The 21672-nt window shown below is 42.4% G+C and overlaps 2 protein-coding genes across 2 annotated transcripts in view; both read left to right on the top strand.

Annotated features, from left to right (window-relative positions):
- Positions 1-5862: 5862 nt before the first annotated feature.
- On the top strand, positions 5863-7156 carry LOC130551301 (probable ATP-dependent DNA helicase HFM1). The gene is made up of 5 exons (XM_057328875.1): positions 5863-5897; positions 5985-6032; positions 6596-6693; positions 6801-6935; positions 7053-7156. The coding sequence occupies exons 1-5, from the start codon at positions 5863-5865 to the stop codon at positions 7154-7156; spliced, it is 420 nt and encodes a 139-aa protein (XP_057184858.1).
- A 9578-nt stretch (positions 7157-16734) lies between these two features.
- The window catches only part of LOC130551302 (exostosin-1a-like), a 35764-nt gene continuing 30826 nt past the window's right edge, over positions 16735-21672 (top strand). Inside the window, exons 1-3 of the mRNA XM_057328876.1 lie at positions 16735-16762; positions 18226-18368; positions 21292-21399. Of these exons, the coding sequence (XP_057184859.1) occupies positions 16735-16762; positions 18226-18368; positions 21292-21399 (279 nt within the window). The remainder of the gene's footprint in view (positions 16763-18225; positions 18369-21291; positions 21400-21672) is intronic.

Raw genomic sequence — 21672 nt, 5'->3', positions numbered from 1 at the left:
GCTTGTTGTATGATTCAGCTGTGCCAGCGTCATCCACACAGCTGAGTTGATGGTTCAGAAAACACAAAGATGTTGTGAGTCCTCAGCATCCTCACAAGCTCGTCCTGCGCCTCTGATCACATTATTTTGTGGGAATATTACTATCAGCATTACTAGTACATTTGTGCAGTCTTATGCACTTTAGCCTCTGCAGATATGTGGTGATGCGGGTCAAATACAATACAATGAATATAATAAATGAGACATAAAAGAATATAAAGAATCATTACAATCCCAAATGAAAAAGGAAGCAAGAGAAAAGTTTTCTTAGGTAGAACAAGATAGGAGGAAAGAGAGAGAGGGGGGAGAGAATTGGAGCGGCTACTCGGGAATAAAGCCAAATGTTTGCTTCTCTCAGCTCTCATTACAAATTAGAAGTATTTCATGGATGAAAGAGAGAGAGAGAGAAACAGGATGAGAGTGATTTGCAAATGAATGTAGTAGTAGTTGTGGAAATATAATCGTGGGTTCCTTCTTGGTTGATCAGGATAAATGACATCTCCACTCAAGGGAAGAGATTCAGACTCTCTCTCTCCTCTCTCTCTCTCTCTCTCTCTCTCTCTCTCTTTGTGTATCCTGCAACGCGCGTCCATTCATCCTGTTCTGTGCATTCGGATTTTGAGACGTTCTTTACGCGGTTTTGCATTGGACAATCCACACACAAACACCTTCAGATCCACGCACAACCGTGCATAAACTATACGGCCTAGTAAATTTCACAGATTCAAATCATACGGCATTTGTTTGTGAATACTAAAATACAAGTGTAACTTGTATCACGTTCACGGATGACTGTGCATGCATTTGTTAATCATTTTGATATTAAATTCATCCCATACTATGTTAACCTTCCGAACAATAGAATTGTCACGAATAGGCAGGTGAGAAGAACCCATTTGCAGGCAGCAGTGAAGGGGTTAACAAAAACAAGACTATTACATAAAGCACAAAACAAAACCCACGATGGGGAAAAACTGATAAACAGGAACACAGGATAACCGGGACGAAGACTAACTGAGACTAAACTGAACTAAAACAACACTTGACATAAACTAAACTCAAACACTTACTGAGAATAGACAGGACAATCCACACAGGAAATCGAACTTGGAAAAGACAGCCAGGGTACATCAACACAGAACGCAGCAAGACACACCAAACACAACGTATGTACACGCACATAACACAGTACACTCCACGAGCACAAGACAAAGAAACAAGAGGGTATTTAAAGGGAAGACAAACGAGGGATAACGACACAGGGAAGGTGTGGGTAATCAAACACTTAGGGAAGGATAAAGAGGAAACGAGATGGCGGGAACAGAGACGAGACACTGGAAAAACACATGAGAGGTAAAAACATAAACATCCCATGGCCTTCCCACATAAAACCCAAGGACTCTGCCCGATCCCACCACACGACTAGAATTGCATAAACAAGACGGTGGGACCGTGACAGAGCCCCCCCCTTAATGAACACCTTCAGGTGTTCACCAAGGGGTGACTAACAAGACCTGACAGACTGGACCAAAGACAAAAACCAGACAAACATGGTGAACAAGACAAGGGGCAGACATGACAACAAGACCACAGGACTGGGGTGGGGCAACAAAAACAACAAACATGGGAGGGGGGGTGGGGCAAAACAAGGGCCCATAGGGGGCAGTCCATGGGGGTGGGGAATAGTCCCAGTCCCCGGCTGCGCTCGAGGGCGCTGAGTCCTGGGGGACTTAGGATAAGTCCTGGGAGGGACAGTCTTTGACCCTGGGAGTCTCCCAGGGACCGGCTGGAAAGCCGGCTGGACAGGGCTTGACGCCGGCTGCAAGGCCGGCTGGACAGGGCTTGACACCGGCTGGTGGAAGGCCGGCTGGACAGGGCTTGACGCCGGCTGGAAGGCCGGCTGGACAGGGCTTGACGCCGGCTGGAAGGCCGGCTGGACAGGGCTTGACGCCGGCTGGAAGGCCGGCTGGACAGGGCATGACGCCGGCTGGACATGGCTTGACGCCGGCTGGAAGGCCGGCTGGACATGGCTTGACGCCGGCTGGATCACCGGACTGGACGCTGGCTGGATCACCGGACTGGACGCCGGCTGGATCACCGGACTGGACGCCGGCTGGATCACCGGACTGGACGCCGGCTGGATCCACCGGACTGCACGCCGGCTGGATCACCGGACTGGACGCCGGCTGGATCACCGGACTGGACACATGACTGGACACAACACTGGACACAAGACTGGGCACAAGACTAGACACAAGACTGGACACAAGACTGGACACCGGCTGCACCGGACTGGACGCCAGCTGGACCACCGGACTGGATGCCGGCTGGACCGCCGGACTGGACACATGACTGGACACATGACTGAACGCCGGCTGCACCGGACTGGACACTGGACAGGACGCCGGCTGCACCGGACTGGATGCCGGCTGCACCGGACTGGATGCCGGCTGCACGGACTGGACGCCGGCTGCACCGGACTGGACACTGGACAGGACATCGGCAGCACCACCGGACTGGACGCCGGCAGCACCGCCGGCTGCACCGGCGTGGACGCTCCTCCGCTGCGCCTCTCCCTCCTTCTCCGCACCACCGGATCCAAAGCCGACCTTGGCGAATCCGTGGGGACCGGAGGGAGTTCCGCAGCGGAGGAATCAGCCGACGTCATCCCCGGATCCCCTCCCTCGCGCTCGCCACCGGCGCCACCAGAGTGAACGGGGACCGTGGAGCTCAAGCCGGAGGGTACCGAGTCCCCCCGGGCAGCGGCAGTCAGGTCGAGGCCCTCCGGCGTGATCGACCGCGAGATGGAAGTCCCACGTGGAACCCCACCCCCGGGATCGTCCCGGTTGGCCACGAACCTGACCATTGCCGCGAACCCTAGGGGACCCAGCAGCCTCTTCTCAGACGGGGTGAGGCGCTGAGTGAGGCAGCAGTTGAAGATCGTCTTCAACTCTGCCTCGTTGAACTCAGCCCTCTCAGCCACCGCCGAGAATGCCCCGGCGAACCCCCGATTCCCGTAGTTCCCCTGGCGGAAACCTAACAGCAAGCGGGCTTGAGCGGACCGTGAGGACGACGCCGTGCCGTCCATCTTGCTTGCCCGCTGGGTTCTGAATGGGCTCGTGTATTCTGTCAGAATAGGCAGGTGAGAAGAACCCATTTGCAGGCAGCAGTGAAGGGGTTAACAAAAACAAGACTATTACATAAAGCACAAAACAAAACCCACGATGGGGAAAAACTGATAAACAGGAACACAGGATAACCGGGACGAAGACTAACTGAGACTAAACTGAACTAAAACAACACTTGACATAAACTAAACTCAAACACTTACTGAGAATAGACAGGACAATCCACACAGGAAATCGAACTTGGAAAAGACAGCCAGGGTACATCAACACAGAACGCAGCAAGACACACCAAACACAACGTATGTACACGCACATAACACAGTACACTCCACGAGCACAAGACAAAGAAACAAGAGGGTATTTAAAGGGAAGACAAACGAGGGATAACGACACAGGGAAGGTGTGGGTAATCAAACACTTAGGGAAGGATAAAGAGGAAACGAGATGGCGGGAACAGAGACGAGACACTGGAAAAACACATGAGAGGTAAAAACATAAACATCCCATGGCCTTCCCACATAAAACCCAAGGACTCTGCCCCGATCCCACCACACGACTAGAATTTCATAAACAAGACGGTGGGACCGTGAACAGAGCCCCCCCCTTAATGAACACCTCCAGGTGTTCACCAAGGGGTGACTAACAAGACCTGACAGACTGGACCAAAGACAAAAACCAGACAAACATGGTGAACAAGACAAGGGGCAGACATGACAACAAGACCACAGGACTGGGGTGGGACAACAAAAACAACAAACATGGGAGGGGGTGGGGCAAAACAAGGGCTCATAGGGGGCAGTCCATGGGGGTGGGGAATAGTCCCAGTCCCCGGCTGCGCTCGAGGGCGCTGAGTCCTAGGGGACTTAGGATAAGTCCTGGGAGGGACAGTCTTTGACCCTGGGAGTCTCCCAGGGACCGGCTGGAAAGCCGGCTGGACAGGGCTTGACGCCGGTTGGAAGGCCGGCTGGACAGGGCTTGACGCCGGCTGGAAGGCCGGCTGGACAGGGCTTGACGCCGGCTGGAAGGCCGGCTGGACAGGGCTTGACGCCGGCTGGATGGCCGGCTGGACAGGGCTTGACGCCGGCTGGAAGGCTGGCTGGACAGGGCTTGACGCCGGCTGGAAGGCCGGCTGGACAGGGCTTGACGCCGGCTGGAAGGCCGGCTGGACAGGGCTTGACGCTGGGGTGCCGGACTGGACACCGGACTGGACGCCGGCTGGATCACCGGACTGGACGCCGGCTGGATCACCGGACTGGACACATGACTGGACACAGGACTGGACACAAGACTAGACACAGGACTGGACACAAGACTAGACACAGGACTGGACACAAGACTAGACACAAGACTGGACACCGGCTGCACCGGACTGGATCCCGGCTGCACCGGACTGGACGCCGGCTGCACCGGACTGGATCTCGGCTGCACCGGACTGGACGCCGGCTGCACCACCGGACTGGACGCCGGCTGCATCACCGGACTGGATGCCGGCTGGACAGCACGCCGGCTGCACCGGACTGGACGCCGGCTGCACCGGACTGGACAGGACATCGGCAGCACCACCGGACTGGACGCCGGCAGCACCGCCAGCTGCACCGGCGTGGACGCTCCTCCGCTGCGCCTCTCCCTCCTTCTCCGCACCACCGGATCCATAGCCGACTTTGGCGAATCCGTGGGGACCGGAGGGAGTCCCGTAGCGGAGGAATTAGCAGACGTCATCCCCGGATCCCCTCCCTCCCGCTCGCTACCGGCGCCACCAGAGTGAACGGAGACCGTGGAGCTCAAGCCGAAGGGTACCGAGTCCCCTCGGGCAGCGGCAGTCAGGTCAAGGCCCTCCGGCGTGATCGACCGCGAGGTGGAAGTCCCACGTGGAACCCCACCCCTGGGATCGTCCCGGTTGGCCACGAACCTGACCATTGCCGCGAACCCTAGGGGACCCAGCAGCCTCTTCTCAGACGGGGTGAGGCGCTGAGTGAGGCAGCAGTTGAAGATAGTCTTCAACTCTGCCTCGTTGAACTCAGCCCTCTCAGCCACCGCCGAGAATGCCCTGGCGAACTCCCGATTCCCGTAGATCCCCTGGCGGAAACCTAGCAGCAAGCGGGCTTGAGCGGACCGTGAGGACGACGCCGTGCCGTCCATCTTGCTGCCCGCTGGGTTCTGATTGGGCTTCGGTCATTTCTGTCACGAATAGGCAGGTGAGAAGAACCCATTTGCAGGCAGCAGTGAAGGGGTTAACAAAAACAAGACTATTACATAAAGCACAAAACAAAACCCACGATGGGGAAAAACTGATAAACAGGAACACAGGATAACCGGGACGAAGACTAACTGAGACTAAACTGAACTAAAACAACACTTGACATAAACTAAACTCAAACACTTACTGAGAATAGACAGGACAATCCACACAGGAAATCGAACTTGGAAAAGACAGCCAGGGTACATCAACACAGAACGCAGCAAGACACACCAAACACAACGTATGTACACGCACATAACACAGTACACNCTCTCCACCGTCCTCTCCTCGTCAGATCTACCTTCTCTCTCTCCTCTCTCTCTCTCTTCTCCTCTACGTACTCTCCTCTCTCTCTCTCTCTCATCTCCTCTCTCCCCTTCTCATTTCCGGCTCCATCTGCTCTCTCTCTCTCTAACAGATACCAAAATTACCCGCACCAAAGAAAAAACCTTGAACATGCTGAACAAGGACAAGAACAGAACTACCATCAGGTCAGAGTTCTCTCCAGCAGTTTTAAACTCACTGTTAATATATGAGTGCACTAAAAAAATGTAATATATGTAATATATCTTTTTCAGGTATCCCATGGAGGGAAAGATCAAAAGTAATGACATGAAAGTAAACTGGTAAGTTCTTGCTATTGCTTTTTGGAAGATAATTTGAATTGGGTTTTCTACAGGATCCCCATTTCTTTTTAATTTTACATCCAGTGGCACAGAGCCAAATTGATATTTTCAAGGGCCTATTTTGTTCCTTGCTGTCCATGACCGTATCAAAACAGATCTGCAATTGAGAACCACATGTGTAAATTTGTCATTCCTGTTAAAATGACTTTTATAAAACGGTCAGTTCTGGTCCTTGATTCTGATTGGCTGAGCCGAGTTCTAAGCTGTTATAAAATAACCCGTTTTATAACGGCTGACTGCCTTACATAGCCTAAATATCACTTTATTTACTTTATTTTATGAAACCTTGCTATTTGGAATAACCGTTTTATAAAAGCAATAAGCCCCGCGAAGCAGTGGGTTACAGTGCATTTTATAACAGCCACAACGCCCTTAGCTTTTATAAAATGCACTGTAACCCACTGCTTCTTGGGGCTTATTGTTTTATTATACAGTCTTGTTGCTTCTTTGGTATGTTTGTTTCGATTTTTATTTAATTTATGTATGAAATGTTTTTTTTCCAGTCTGATTCAAGCTCAGCTCGGCTGTATCCCCATTCAGGAGTTTGGACTCATACAGGACACTGGAAAGATATTCCGAAATGCAATTAGAGTCAGCAAATGTGAGCTAAAGTCTCTTACTATCTCACTTTGGGTTGTTTTTCTCTGATGACATGGCTTTGACATTGTAAGTGTACTGTTTTTTTGTGGTGTTTTTGGTCTCTACCAGATCTGACTGAGTTTCTCCGTCATCACTCCCAAAAGAATTTCTCTGCTCAGCTCAACTCTTTGATACTTGCCAAATGTTTCAGAGCCAAACTGTGGGAAAACTCACCTTATGTTTCCAAGCAGCTTGAGAAGATAGGTTGGGGAACTCCTCCTTAGAACTTGAAATTTATTTTCATATAGAAAACAATAGTGTCTTTATATACTGGATATTTAATAGATTTGTTGAATATTTGTGGTTTCTTTTGTACTGCAGGGCAGTCATTTGCCACAGCCATGGTGAATGCAGGGCTTACAACATTCAGCAAAATTGAGGAGACCAGTCCTAGAGAGCTAGAGCTAGTAGGCCTAAACCCATAACTATATAAAAATACATTTCCTAAAATGTAATTTCCCATCTGTAATAATGACGGATCATTTTTGACAGATTGTGAACCGACATCCTCCCTTTGGAAACCAAATAAAGGAAGCCGTCAGCAAACTTCCAAAATATGAAGTGAATTTGGAACAGGTAACATTTCTGAATTTTTATGTTAAAAGAGAAACATTTAAAAGTTATTTTTAGGCCGATTAGAATGTTGTTTTGAATATTTTTTTCTAGATTCAACGATACAATGTGTCCACAGCTGAGATTGTTGTCACTGTGAACTCAAAGAATTTTAAAGAGATGGCAGTGAAACAGACAGCACCAGACCACCATCATGTCACAATCATTATTGGGGACTGTGACAATAATGTTGTTTTCCAACAGAAAATTATGTAAGCTCTATGAGATGTAAAAATCATTTGCAAAATATCAAATACCCAAATAAAAGATGGAATAGTAGCTTTTTTTTTCAGGGATGCAGTGCTCTTGAAGTCTGGGAAATGGTCAAAGAGAATTGAGGTGGAGAGAATATCCAAGGGAGAGGAGATCAACATTCATTTGATAAGCTCTGAATATGGTCAGTGTTTAAAGGCATTATTCAATAAACATTTTAATCTTTCCAATAGCGCAAACATAAACATGTAGATTGTCAGATTTGGCAATAATGAATTGATGTTGATATAGTGGGTCTGGACATACAGAAGAAGTGCAGCACCTTCTTCTTAGGAGAGAAGAGTTTTGGCACTGAATCTCACATCATACAGAGCCCTACATGGAGAATGCAGAGGGTTCTGAAACCATTTAGAGAAAACCCAGTAGTGACAACTCAGACAAACAGAGTTCACAGTCCTAGACAACAACAACAACAACAACATGATCAGTCCTCAGACAGAGGTACAACTGGTATAAACTGCATTAGCTTATTGACATTCTATGGAGTCTTGTGCATGTACAGTACAGTCAGTGTTGGGTGTAACTAGTTACTAAATAATTAGTTACTTTAATTTAATTACTTTTCCTTTAGAAAAAGTAAAGTAAGGGATTACTCTTATTTTTCTGTAATTTAATTAGTTACTACTGATGTAATTGAACTAAATACTGAGTAATATATTCAATAGAGGAAATGACATAAAAATGATAAGTCTAACTTTAAAATGTATGCTTTAATGTATCCTTCTCACATTTGTAATACTTTGGTCAGTTAATAAGAATAATTCGTGTAGTTTTTATTATTTAGTTGAACGAATTAAATAAGCCGTTTCATGTCTATCCTTGAATCAATTCTAATCAAGGTTGATGTAGGACATGGAAAGTAATTAGTAATAAGTAATTTGTACAGTAATTTAATTACACTATTGAATATGTAATTAGTAACTAGTAATTAATATATTGTATGTATTCCAGTTTTTTATATTTATAGCCGCACATAATCACTCTAATTACAAAAATCATTAGTGTGTTGGGCTCTTATATGACACATTCTCTGGTTCATAATAGATCAAACTACTCCAGATACTTTAAAGAGACAGTGTAATCATCTCTGCAGAAACAAGGAGCTCTGTGGACATGACTGTTGTGAGTACTAAACTTTCTACATGACTCACTTTTTTCTGTGTTTCGAATCGATGTGATTAATTTAGTTAACCCTTTAGGCAAAGTTGGAGTTGAAATTATACTGAAAAGACCAGCAAATCAGTCCACTTTCTCATCATACCTTAAAGATATGAAAATGAGGAATGTGAGACTCACAGAGACTCCTGTGAAACGCTTGAAGGTCGGTGTTTTGAATTTGACTACTAATGATTATATGTAAATAATTGTCAAGAAATGTGTAGTCCGTTAGAAAGATTCATTAACGTTTCAAATATAACAGTGACACTTGCTTTTTTTCTTTTAGATGATGATGAATAATGAAACATGCAGCATGCAGCAGTTCTCAAACAAACCCAAAGACACACTTCCTGCTGTCAAGAAGTATTCTGTGTTTTCTAGTTTTGACCACCAGAAGTTAATGCTGAGCAAGGTCTTATTGTTCATATTTTAATATGCCTTAATGTTGTCTGTGTTTGCTTTCAAGGATTAGGGTAAGTCAGTGTTATACTCAAAGTAGATGTGAAAACCCAGAACTGGAGGAAGGATTTGTCATACCTAGTGATAATTCATCTTTTGAAGGTACAGTATATTAACTCATGTCACAGACACTTAAGTGACAAAGCATAATTTGTTGACAAATACCAATATAATTTTAAATGTCACTTTTATCTGCAGGTTACGATGACTATATGGGAGGCTTTTATTCTGAAATTGGAGATCTTGGACAAGCTGCTACTTCAGCTCAAGGTTCAGTACATTAGATTCTGTGGTGTTTGACACATATGTGACCTTGCCTGTGAAAACGCAGCTTAAGTCATTTCTTTGTTATTTACTGTTTTCATGCAAAAAATTATACATAATAAAAAAAAACATAAAAAACATTCTGTAAAAATATAATTTTAATATATTGACTTAGTAAGGCCATATCAAAGATTGAAATCGATGTTTAGGAAACCAGCTCTCTGTATTTTTGTGCAAAAGAATAAAATGCAGTGTAAATAAAATAATTAATTTTAGTATTATAACTGACAACTCGATCTCAAAATTATAATGTGTTATTTACAGTGTAAAATATCCTAAGAGTTCAGATGCAAAAGCCACCTTAATCAAAAATGAAATGAGAAATGAGAAACCCACTAAATGCAACACTATCTGTGTTGATATATCTGGTATTGCTGAAAGTCAGGAGAAAATACTCCTTTAAACGAAGTCGTTTTTTACAAATGCATTGTTTACGTCATTTTATGGCTAAAACTACTTTTATGCTCCTAATCTCAGTTAGCCTAGATTTCACAGACATTCGTAGTCTTGCTGTTTGTGCTTCACCATCAAGCCGTTGTTAACAAGCTGTTGTTAATAAGCCGTTATTAGTCATTGAACTGAAAGAGTTTGTTTTGTTTTATTTTCTTTACAAAGTTTTATGTGGTCAACTGAAGACCCTCAAACATAAACAGATGGATGGAATCACCTCTCATAAAGCTGATGTTTATTCAACCCATGCAAATCCAGATCCACGAGCACAAGACAAAGAAACAAGAGGGTATTTAAAGGGAAGACAAACGAGGGATAACGACACAGGGCAGGTGTGGGTAATCAAACACTTAGGGAAGGATAACGAGGAAACGAGATGGCGGGAACAGAGACGAGACACTGGAAAAACACATGAGAGGTAAAAACATAAACATCCCATGGCCTTCCCACATAAAACCCAAGGACTCTGCCCCGATCCCACCACACGACTAGAATTTCATAAACAAGACGGTGGGACCGTGACAAGAATCACCAATAACTAGGGCACTTTCAGCAGGTTTCTCAGTCAGTGCGTCACTGAGCGGGGCAAACCTGTTCGAGACTGTAATCGGAATGGTTGAGTCCTGCGACTACGCTGTCTCACAGTCACGACGTTTCCCAGCTCCCAGGGGATCTTCAACCAGAACCGAGCTATGTGCGCTAATGTTGGTCACATCCAAAGTGTTTTCTATGGTCGTTAAACTCTTACTATCCTCAGATAAAGATTGGATGTGAAACTCTAATTCTAAGATCTTCTCTGTCAGCCTAACTATTTCCCTGCAATTATCGCATATAAAACCCTCGCCGCTGACAGAGAAGGCTAAACATATGACATGAGGTTCAAGTAACAATAATAGGAATAGAAGCCATAACTCACCGGGTTTGAAGTGCAATTCCAACTTACGATAAGTTAGCAAGGACAATGATAAGTAACGATAATAAAACACACTAATATTAGAGCGAAGTGTAAGTGCAGGGATACAAACAAACATACTGCTTACTGTTCTTACCACACAAGAAAATAGTTGCCCACACAGTATCAATTTCAAATATTTTGGCATCAGATAGATATATGTGGCAGGTTGAACAACCTTTCAGCTGTTGGTCCAAGGTTTGGTGTGATTGGCAGACCAATGAGGTGTAATCAGCACACTATGATTGGCAGACCAATGAGGTAGGAGTAGAGTAGAGTAGAGTAGAGTAGAGTAGAGTAGAGTAGAGTAGAGCTGGTGGCATCGGCATTGTGGCAAGTTGATGGCGGAGCTCGCTTGCAGTAATGGCAACAAAAGCGGGTGTGTGAGTACTGGTTGGTACATTAAGCTACGGCGTTTGTTGGAGCAACCATATAGTTTCAGGTGTGGTCGTTTACTCTAATTGAAAAACTAAATACTACTCTAGCTCTGGACTGATCTTATGCTGAAGACTCTGCATCTGACGCCGCTGCTGTTTTGCCTGAGGACAGCTTTACTTCCTCTCCTATGAAACTTTGCATGTAATGCTTACGGCTTGTTGTTTTGAGGGTCGTGGAGGCCGATAGCTTCAACCTTGTGACTCCACACAACTATTTTCTTTGTTTGTTTTGATTATATTTGAGTTGATTCATTTCTGTTATATTGGTTATTTGTTATTTGAGTTGATTTATTCTGTTACCTTGGTTATTTGTTTTTGTTTCTTTTATTCCTTTCTCCAGGAGCCAGTGACGGGCAGGGAAGGCTAGTTGCTTTCTTTGGTGCGTGTTTCACAGATTGCTGTGTGTTGTGACACAACCTCTTCACGGTGTGAGTGTGATTTGGAGTTGATGTTAATGGTGGTAGGTCTAGACTACCTCCCGAGTAGCCATCGGCCTCCCTGTTCCTGCTAAACTGGACCCCTGGAGAATCATTTTTTTGATCCTGTGATGTGCTCCTGAAGGAGACAATTTTATCGATGTTTATAGAATAAAATATATTTTTGTATTGTTACTCACGTCTCACTGTGCGTTATTCCATTGCCTTCAATTGGTGTAACGTACCTGTGTCCTTATTGGGTGGATTTCGTCTGGCACCCCCACCAGGGTGGCATAGTCAGTTGAAATAAACTGTTGTATATACCAGCGAATGTCACATATAGAACATGTCTGAATGGGGGATCAGAAGCAGGAGAGCTGCGTCACAATGCCGGATATTTATCAGATTTCCTGCAAAAAAAAAGTTTAGTTCAATTTCAACATCTATTTTATAAACGTGGAATTGCAGTATATGATATGGCAGATATGGCAGTTACAGTATCTATTAGCAGGGATAAACTAACAGTGCTAACCAGCCATACGTCGACCTTGGGTTAAATATGCAGAGCAATACTAAATACAATTATTTTTAAGAAATAAACTGCAGTATATACTCTAGTAGAACACTGTTGTGCAGCTGCGGTTAAAATGCCTTCCCCAAAACGTAATTTTTGTTCACTACAGTCCAAAATTTCTCAATGTTAGTAGTTTATTACAAAAAACTTTAACTTGTTGGCATGGCAACAGTGGAACATGCAACCTATAATTTACATCCATTAAATACATTCTTGTGAGGGTTTCACTTTCACTGTACCATGACAACATCATAATGTGTGAGGCATCTTCTATGACGTGCACGGAGCTGTCTGTCAGAAAAGACATAAAAAGGGTAAAAGAAAACAGCTGGAAAACAAGGGCAGTATAAAAGAGGGACAACCAAATCGTCAAGCACAAATCTTTTGATCTAGTAGCTTGTTTGCAGTGAACAGAGGACTTATCTTACACACTCTTTCTCCTCAATGGGTTTGTGTCTGTTTTTCACACTTCTCATATCAGTCTCTCACTCACTCTGGGACTATTCATATAATCTTGCAAGGTCACACCGTGAAATCCCCACACACAGTGCCTTATTGAGCCCATTTATTTTCATCCCTATCATCTCTCTAACCTTTGCAGGAAGGCACTTTACACACCTCTGGTACAGAACTCAACGTTCTGTGATATCTACTGAATATATGAAAACACACAGTCCAGACATCATTTGAGCGGGTCTGTCTATGGCAAGCAATTTTGTCATTTAACCCTTGACGTTTACTAGTATCTATTTTTAGTCTACTAGTACTTATTTTTTTAGTTACTAGTAACTATTCCATTAGATACTAGTACTTATTCATTAGATACTAGTACCTAAAAATGAGATACTAGTGCTTATTTATTAGATACTGTTGGACTTTAAAGGCAGTCCTGCATGTTCAAAAATTTGTACTGAGACGTTCTTCAAAATCGATTAGAAGTTTATTATCAGATGTAAAAAGGAGTAACAAAGCTTTGGGTTGTCAGACGACCTCCGAAAAACCAACAACCCAAAATATTCAAATACACCCATATTTATAAAGTATGTGACGTCGCTCGTATCTTCTGACTCCTCCTCTGCCTTTTAAGGAGTGCTGCTCCGTTTCCACCAATCACCGTGAAGTCCTTTTTCTTAGTTCCTGTAAAATAACATTTCAAAACGTATATCCTGTGGTCAATCGCCAGTCCTTAGGAATGTTCTCCCTCCCCCAAGGAGTGGTCTCCTAAAAACAGTTTATTGTGGCCGGACAACACACCAACATTCTTAACATTCTTTTAGTAAAAAGAAAACACTTAATCATCTAATGTTTTTAATTATATAGCGTTGTTTCTTAATCCTATGATTCATTAAAACACATCACAACTCATGATTATACTTAGAACATATGCAGTGGATTGATTCATAACATTTATTTTTCTTTGTGACTCTTTATATGTGTGTGTGTTTATCTAGATAATTTATGGTTCCAACCCCCACTTATCCTGTCTCACTCCGTTTGCCACAGTAACTTTTCACTGAGTAAAATAGCAAGCATATGATAAAAGCACACAGCTTAATGATTTAATGAAAGAAAACACTTATTGATTATATTGATAATTAAATCATACTTTTAACTGAAAAATATTTCCACAATTCCCTCTCTTGTCCTCGTAAGAGGTCACACATCATCTTCTCCTTCATCTTCTGCTAGATCACTTGATAACAAAGGCATACTGTATGGGGGTGGAGATTCTTTCTTTTCAATAGCTGTCTAGGCAAATCAACCCAATAATTTCCAATTTTCCCACAGCTTCATCTTGTTGCTGTTGTATTCACCCTCTCTAGTAATGTCTTATTATCTTTTCAAAATCAACACTTCTTAAAACTTAATACCTTAAAACTTGTAAGAAAACACTCTTAAAAATACACTTTTAAACCTGAAAATTGAAAAACATTGAAAAACACTCAAAATCACACAATAATGAAAACTTGATTATAAGGAATAAATGGTTATTTGTATGTTCACGTCCGTGAACACTTCACTCAGAATCTTTTGCACTTTCTTGAAGTCTAGTTTATCTAGACCACACCCCAGCCGGGGTACTGAGATACTTCTTACTCTATTAGCCACACACCAATCTCTCATGTTTTTCAGGCTTTCTGTGAAACAATCATATGTTGGTAAATCAGTGTATTGTTCTTTGGTTATTAGGTGAAACACAGTCCTGTCTCTTTCCTGGGTTACTGCACACTCACCCGGTTTTTTATGTTGACACCTTACTTTCTCCACTCCAAATTTTTCCTTAAACTGCTTTGCAATACCTGCCCCGTATGCACAATCAGCACTTACACAATGAGCTAATGGTTCTGTGTGTGGGCTTGTGAAAATATCGCCTGTTTTGTGTATAATTTGGAGCTGTTGGTGTTGTCCAGTGGCAATTTCAGTGTCTGTTTTACCGTCACTCTCTGTATCCTCCCTCTCTTGGACCTGAGTCCTCAGGTCCAAACCAGTGTCAGCAAGAGACCTAGAAGGGGGGTCACAAGCTACACAGGATGTTAAATGGAACCAAGTATCTCCTTTGCCTTGGAGTTGCACACAATGTGAGGTGCGAGCTGTTACACGTAGAGGTTGAGACCAACGTGGTTCACTCCACTTTCTACGGAATGTTCTGATCCTGACCCAGTCTGTCGTGACTGGAGATGGCAGTTCCTCCGGTTGTGCTGGTACAGGAGTTACCTGATGGGAAAAGGTTCGAATCAGAGCTGTTAGTTTATCAAAATACACAGTATGTGACAATGGCTGCACTGTGTCCTCTCTCAACGCCGTGGTTGGTCCTGGAAATTGACGACCTGTAAGCAATTCAAAAGGTGTAAAGCCTGAGATCCTGTTGACAGAAGAACGAATAGACATGAGAGCAATGGGTAAAGCTGACAGCCAGTTCAATTTAGTCTGTGCACAGATTTTAGCCAATTTTAGTTTAATTGTCAGGTTTAAACGTTCAACCTTACCTTGGCTGGCCGCATGGTAAACCGTACCATACGCATGTGTTAGGCCTAGAGCCTGTTCAACAATTTTCAAATGTTCATTTTTAAAATGGGTGGCATTGTCAGATCTGATACGTCGTGGGAACCCATAGTGTGGAATGTAATGGTTGATTAGACACTTTATTACGGCCGTACTGTCCTCTCGGCCGACAGGATATGCTTCTGGCCAACCAGTGAAATAATCAACAATCACCAAAACATAGCGTTTGCCATGTACTCGTGTAATCATGTCTGTGAAGTCAATCACAATTTCTTCCCCTGGACCAGATGTCAAAGGGAAACACCCCCGTTTGGGTTTGATGCTAGGTTTTACATTGTGTTCCTGACAGATACAACAACTCGTCACATGACCTGACACCATGGATTGCAAAAATGGATGCCACCAATGTTCGAGAGCTCTCATCATTTGTTTGTCACTGACATGGCTTACCCCATGGGCTTGTGTTAACATTGAACCGGTCAGAGAGACAGGCAATGCCGGGCGTCCGTCTGGCGCTTGCCATAGACCATCACTAGCACAGATGCCTCCATGCTGTGACCAGACTGATTGTTCTTCAGGGGCAGATTTCTGTTGTTCTTTGACCAAATATTCTCGAGTGAAACGAGGCAAAAGATCACTACAGGCTCTATCTGATCTTACCACCTGCTGAGTTGCAACATAGCCAGCTTCAGTTTTGGCAGCTAGATCAGCTGCATTGTTTCCATCAGTGATAGGGGAATCATTTTTGGAATGTCCTGGACATTTAATAACTGCTACCTCTTTGGGTATCATCAGAGCCTCTAAAAGGTCTCTGGCTTCGCATGCATGCGTGATTGGTCGACCTGAGGATGTGATAAAACCACACCTCTGCCATAAGGGCAATTCCACGTGGACAGCTGTTACAACATATGCTGAATCGGAATATATGTTCACACGGGTCTCACCAGCGTAGTACAGGGCTCTTGTCACTGCTATCATCTCTGCTCTCTGTGCTGACTGTTTTCCTTCTAACTTCCCTGCATTCCTTGTCACTAATGAGCTTCCCACTTGTTCAACTACTGCATAGGCTGCCTTCAGGCTCCCATCCTCTGCTCTGAAACAACAACCATCTGTGAACAATGTCATAACTTGCGGTGGGGTTGTCAATGGCACCGCAGACAGATCTTCTCTTACTTAGGATGCTCTCTCAGTGATGGGTGCACAATCATGCGGCTGTCCATCTCCCATCAAATCAGCCATATTAATGCCTTTATGTGTATACGTGAAATTGGGACTGGTCAAAATCTTAGCTATTCTTCTCTGTCTCAGTGGTGAAAATGTGAATGATGCTGAATTTACGAATGACATGATGGAGTGTGTGGTGAGTATTGTCAGTGGGTGGCCCATTACAATGTGTGAAGTCTTGTGTATTACTTTAGCCAGGCCTGCTGCGAACCTAGAACAAATAGGTTGTCTCTGCTCCACACAGTCTAACAGTACACTGGCATACATCAGAACTTTTCTCCTACCCTGGTCTTTTTGGAATAATACACCGTGTGCACTGGATCCTGACTCAGAGGCATCCAGGAAAAATGGTAACTCATAATTAGCACNCTCCTCTCGTCTGTTCTGTTCTGTTGTGTTCTATTCTTCTCTGATTCTATTCTTCTTATTCTATTTCTTCTCTATTCTATTCTTCTCTATTCTTTTCTCTATTTATTTTTCTATTCTATTCTTCTTATTTCTATTCTTCTCTATCTATTTTCTATTCTATTCTTCTCATTCTTATTTCTATTCTACTTTCTATTCTATCTATTCTTTTCTATTTTCTATTCTCTATCTCTATTCTATTTTTCTCTATTCTATTCTTCCTATTCTATCCTTCTCTTGTTCTATTTTTCTCTATTTCTGATTCTATTTCTTCTTCTGTTCTTCTCTATTCTAGTCTTCTTATTCGTATTCTCTCTATTCTATTTTTGTTCTCTATTCTATTCTTCTTTTCTATTCTTTCTTTTTCTATTTCTTCTCTATTCTATTCTTCTCTATTCTATTTTTCTCTATTCTATTCTTCTCTATTCTATTCTTCTCTATTCTATTTTTCTCTATTCTATTCTATTCTTTCTATTCTTCTCTATTCTATTCTTCTCTATTCTATTCTTCTCTATTCTATTTTTTCTATTCTATTCTTCTCTATTCTATTCTATTCTTTTCTATTCTTCTCTATTCTATTCTTCTCTATTCTATTTTTCTCTATTCTATTCTTCTCTATTCTATTCTTCTCTATTCTATTTTTCTCTATTCTATTCTATTCTTTTCTATTCTTCTCTATTCTATTCTTCTCTATTCTATTCTTCTCTATTCTATTTTTCTCTATTCTATTCTTCTCTATTCTATTCTATTCTTTTCTATTCTTCTCTATTCTATTCTTCTCTATTCTATTTTTCTCTATTCTATTCTATTCTTCTCTATTCTATTCTTCTCTATTCTATTTTTCTCTATTCTATTCTATTCTTTTCTATTCTTCTCTATTCTATTCTTCTCTATTCTATTTTTCTCTATTCTATTCTATTCTTCTCTATTCTATTTTTCTCTATTCTATTCTTCTCTATTCTATTCTTCTCTATTCTATTCTATTCTATTCGCTCTTGTATTGCTTGTTGTGGGTGGGTGTACTGTGAGTGATAATTTTTTAGGATTTAGAATTTAGGAGTTAATCTTATCATAGGCTCCTCTCACTGTTTTTACAACTGGCCACTTATGTGTGTATTTGAAAACAAACATTTAAATAAATCAATTAAACAGCCTAAATTAAAAGTGTTATATAACTATGTGCACAGTACATTTTGAGGGATAAAAGGATCGTTTCAATCTAATGATTTTGGCATTTTGTGTTTGTTTGTCCACAGGTTTGATTATCAGGAGCTGCTGCACAACTCCAGTTTTTGTCTTGTTCCTCGGGGCAGGCGGCTCGGCTCCTTCCGCTTTCTAGAGGCCCTGCAGGTCAGTTTCTCTAAACTTTGCCTGTCTAAAAGTCTTTCATTCATTTCATTGGCTTAAATGTTTTTAGGGCTCGGCAGTTTTGAGCCCTGAGGTTACACTACACTGATGTAAAGGTTATTGGTATTGACATTCTGTCATCTTTTCACAAACACCCAGTGATTCTTATATTGAAGAGGAGAGGTAGAGAGATCTATTAATAAACCCCCCCCCTCTCTCTCTCTCTCTCTCTCTCTCTCTCTCTCTCTCTCTCTCTCTCTCTCTCTCACTCCTTTTCTATTCCTCTCTCTATGAAATTATTTACATGATTGTTCTCATCCTGCGCTGTGAGCAGGGTCCAAAATTAACGTTTTATCAAACCTGTAAATTGAGACAATCTCTATGTTGGTAACATAGTGAATTAACATTCTTTAAAATATCTTCTTTTGTCTTCTGCAGAAGAAAGAAAGGCATACAGGTTTGAAATGATTCATATTGGGGTGAACTATCACTTTAAAATCAGGTCAGATAATCATTAGGCCATTGATCATGTTACATTGAAGTAACTGTATAACATGAAACATTTCAAGAAGACAGTTGTGACAGAAATGTCTCAGGCCCATCTTTAGGTTGTCAGAAATGATATTTGTCAGTCAAAAATGGGAGGTAAACACATGGTGTTTGAGTTCTCTCAGTATTTTAGCATCTCTCTCAGTTGTAAGTCAGTTGTGTTGTGCTCTCTGATGGGACCACTTTGAAATACATACATCAAAAGGCTTTTAGATGGTGCTGTATGTGGGGACATTGGGACTGTGGGACAGTCTTACTGTTGTCAACCATTTCCATTTAGAAATATACAAGGAGAAAAGTGTGTGTGTGCGCGTGTGTGTGCGTGTGTGCGCGCGTGTGTGTGTGTGTGTGTGTGTGTGTGTGCGTGCGTTGGATGGTGGGGAGGGGGGATGGCTGTGTGAAAGGTCAGCTGGGATTACCAAAGACTCCAGATATCTTCAGGACAATCCTCCTTCCATACGACTGCTAGACAGACAGGTGTCATCTGGAATTACAAGACTGTCTCATCCAAACCTACAGCAGCTGTGTACAATACCAGGAGTGATGGAATCATTTAGAAAGTAGGTTGTTCCAAATCTGCATGAATTTCTTTGTTCTGGTGAACACACAGAGAGATATTTGGAAGAATGTATATACCCAAACAGTTCTTGGCCAACATTGACTCCCGTTTGGATAAACTAGAGGGTGAGAATGAAGACAGAATTTTCATTTTTGGGTCATTTTGGGGAACTGTCCCTTTAATCAAACCATCAAAAACAGGGTTTTTGGAAGCATTTTAAAAATATTTTTATCCGATTTTTTAATGTATTTTAGAAACTTTGGACAAAGATTTTGGATGCCGAATAAGACTTTCCATGCCATCCCAGGTGTACATGACTTCCTTGCAGCTGAACACAAACAAAGAGTAAAAGATCATATCTAGCTCATAAGAAAACCATAACCTCAAAGTCATCAGTTAAAAATGATCCATACAGCTCCATTGGAAAATGATTGATTGATTCAGAAGTCAAATCATAAGTGTGTGCATTAATGTTTAATCTTATTTTGAAGTTTCACTAGAAATTTTTACTAGATGTCTTCATCATTTAGGAATCTTATAAGTTATTATTAAAAATGAATTTCCTTATAAAGAAAATGAATATCATTTTAACTTCCGGTCTGGGAGACTATTATTACTTTACTATAAGCTGCCATGAGCACAGTATTAATATTTAATGACAGCATTTAAAGAAATCTGTTAAGCCAACCATGTTATTAAATTGACTCTGCACTTGCCTGGTGAGATTAGCATTGAGCTGTTACAAACCAGGTTTTTAAACACACATTTTCCTTTTATCATAGCAACAGTTTTTCATGAATTGATGATTAAATGAGACTGTGATGGTTGAGGTGCATTGGAGTGCACATGTAAAGGGCCGATTCAGTCATACCCATGCATCCCCATCCACAACCTGGTATCCAGAACCGGGCTACAACATAAGGAATTGGACTCATTTGTTGGTGCGTTTACATTGTTACCTAATTTGCATAATGCATTTAGTAAACCAGGCACTAAAACGACACACACGGCGCATACAAATAAACTGAGCTGAAACTTAACTGCATGTGTTTCAATGAGAAGTGTGCAGTTTTTGAGATATGACAGGTTTTTTTGCGTGTGAATGTGCAATTTCTATTCAACCTTGCTGTGTTTGATTATGTTTAGTTTAGTTTAATGTACAGCAGGATCCTTGAATGAGGCAATTCTGTGTCTCTTTGAGCGTTATGAGTGTTTTATCCTCCAAAAAGCCAGTAAACTTGAATGTCCTTGTTGTCCGTCTTGTGTGATTCAAAAGAAGACCTTCCTATCGTTTTTGCTTTGTGAAAAGGAAAAAATACTTGTTTAATTCTAAGGGCCGGAGAAAGGCTAAATGACAAAAAAATTGATTTATGACTTCAGTGCAAGAAACCATGACAACGTTATCAGTGGATCAATAAAAACTTAAAAGAACCCCAAATCAAACCTTTTAGGGTCCTGTGTGTGAATTTTAGCGGCATCTAGTGGTGGAGTTGCGAATTGCAACCAATGGCTCACTACACCCCTCCCTTTCTAAGCACTAAGGTTGCTGACACAGGGCTATGGTCTGTTTAGGGCTACTGTAGAAACAACATGGTGAATTCCATGTAAAGGGACCGGCGGTGTATGTAGATAGAAATAGCTCATTTCTAAGGAAGGACAGTAAGGAGAACATGCAAGGAACCCTCCAATTTAGGGAAATGTAATGTTTCAGATTGTCTGTGAACATTTCTCACAACTTTGCATTGATTGAAATAAAGTCTGTGAAAGTATTCTTTTGCAGTTGTGTAGATTTGATGTGTGTGTGTATGTGTTGCGCAGGCGGCCTGTATTCCTGTGCTGTTGAGTAACGGATGGGAGCTGCCGTTCTCAGAGGTCATTGACTGGAGTAAAGCGGCCATCATCGGGGATGAGAGATTACTGCTGCAGGTATACATGCATTCACATCAGACCACCAGTGCCAAATAACTCCAAAATCATTCCATCACATAAACATCTCACAAACACAGAGCAGTTTCACAGGAATTGTATTATAAATTGATCAAATGAAAAAATAGTTCAAGCAAGTGTTGAGATTTGAGACTTGCAGTATATTTTGATCTTACCTCTTTACCTCTTTCAATCCCTCTCTCTTTTCAGCAGCAGTAGACTGCGAATCCTGCTTTTTCTGAAGTGACCATTCACTGCACTGGGAAGTTTAAT

Source organism: Triplophysa rosa, unplaced genomic scaffold (assembly GCF_024868665.1).
Source record: "Triplophysa rosa unplaced genomic scaffold, Trosa_1v2 scaffold89_ERROPOS2046630+, whole genome shotgun sequence".
Lineage (NCBI taxonomy): Eukaryota > Metazoa > Chordata > Actinopteri > Cypriniformes > Nemacheilidae > Triplophysa > Triplophysa rosa.
This window is presented reverse-complemented; position numbering and strand designations above follow the sequence as displayed.

Bases quoted from the DNA above. Each gene is read 5' to 3' on its own strand.
- LOC130551301 (XM_057328875.1), top strand. From the start codon at position 5,863: ATGCTGAACAAGGACAAGAACAGAACTACCATCAG. The intron at 5,898-5,984 runs GTCAGAGTTCTC...TATCTTTTTCAG, and splicing joins AAGAACAGAACTACCATCAG to GTATCCCATGGAGGGAAAGA. The intron at 6,936-7,052 runs GTTGGGGAACTC...TTTGTACTGCAG, and splicing joins CAAGCAGCTTGAGAAGATAG to GGCAGTCATTTGCCACAGCC.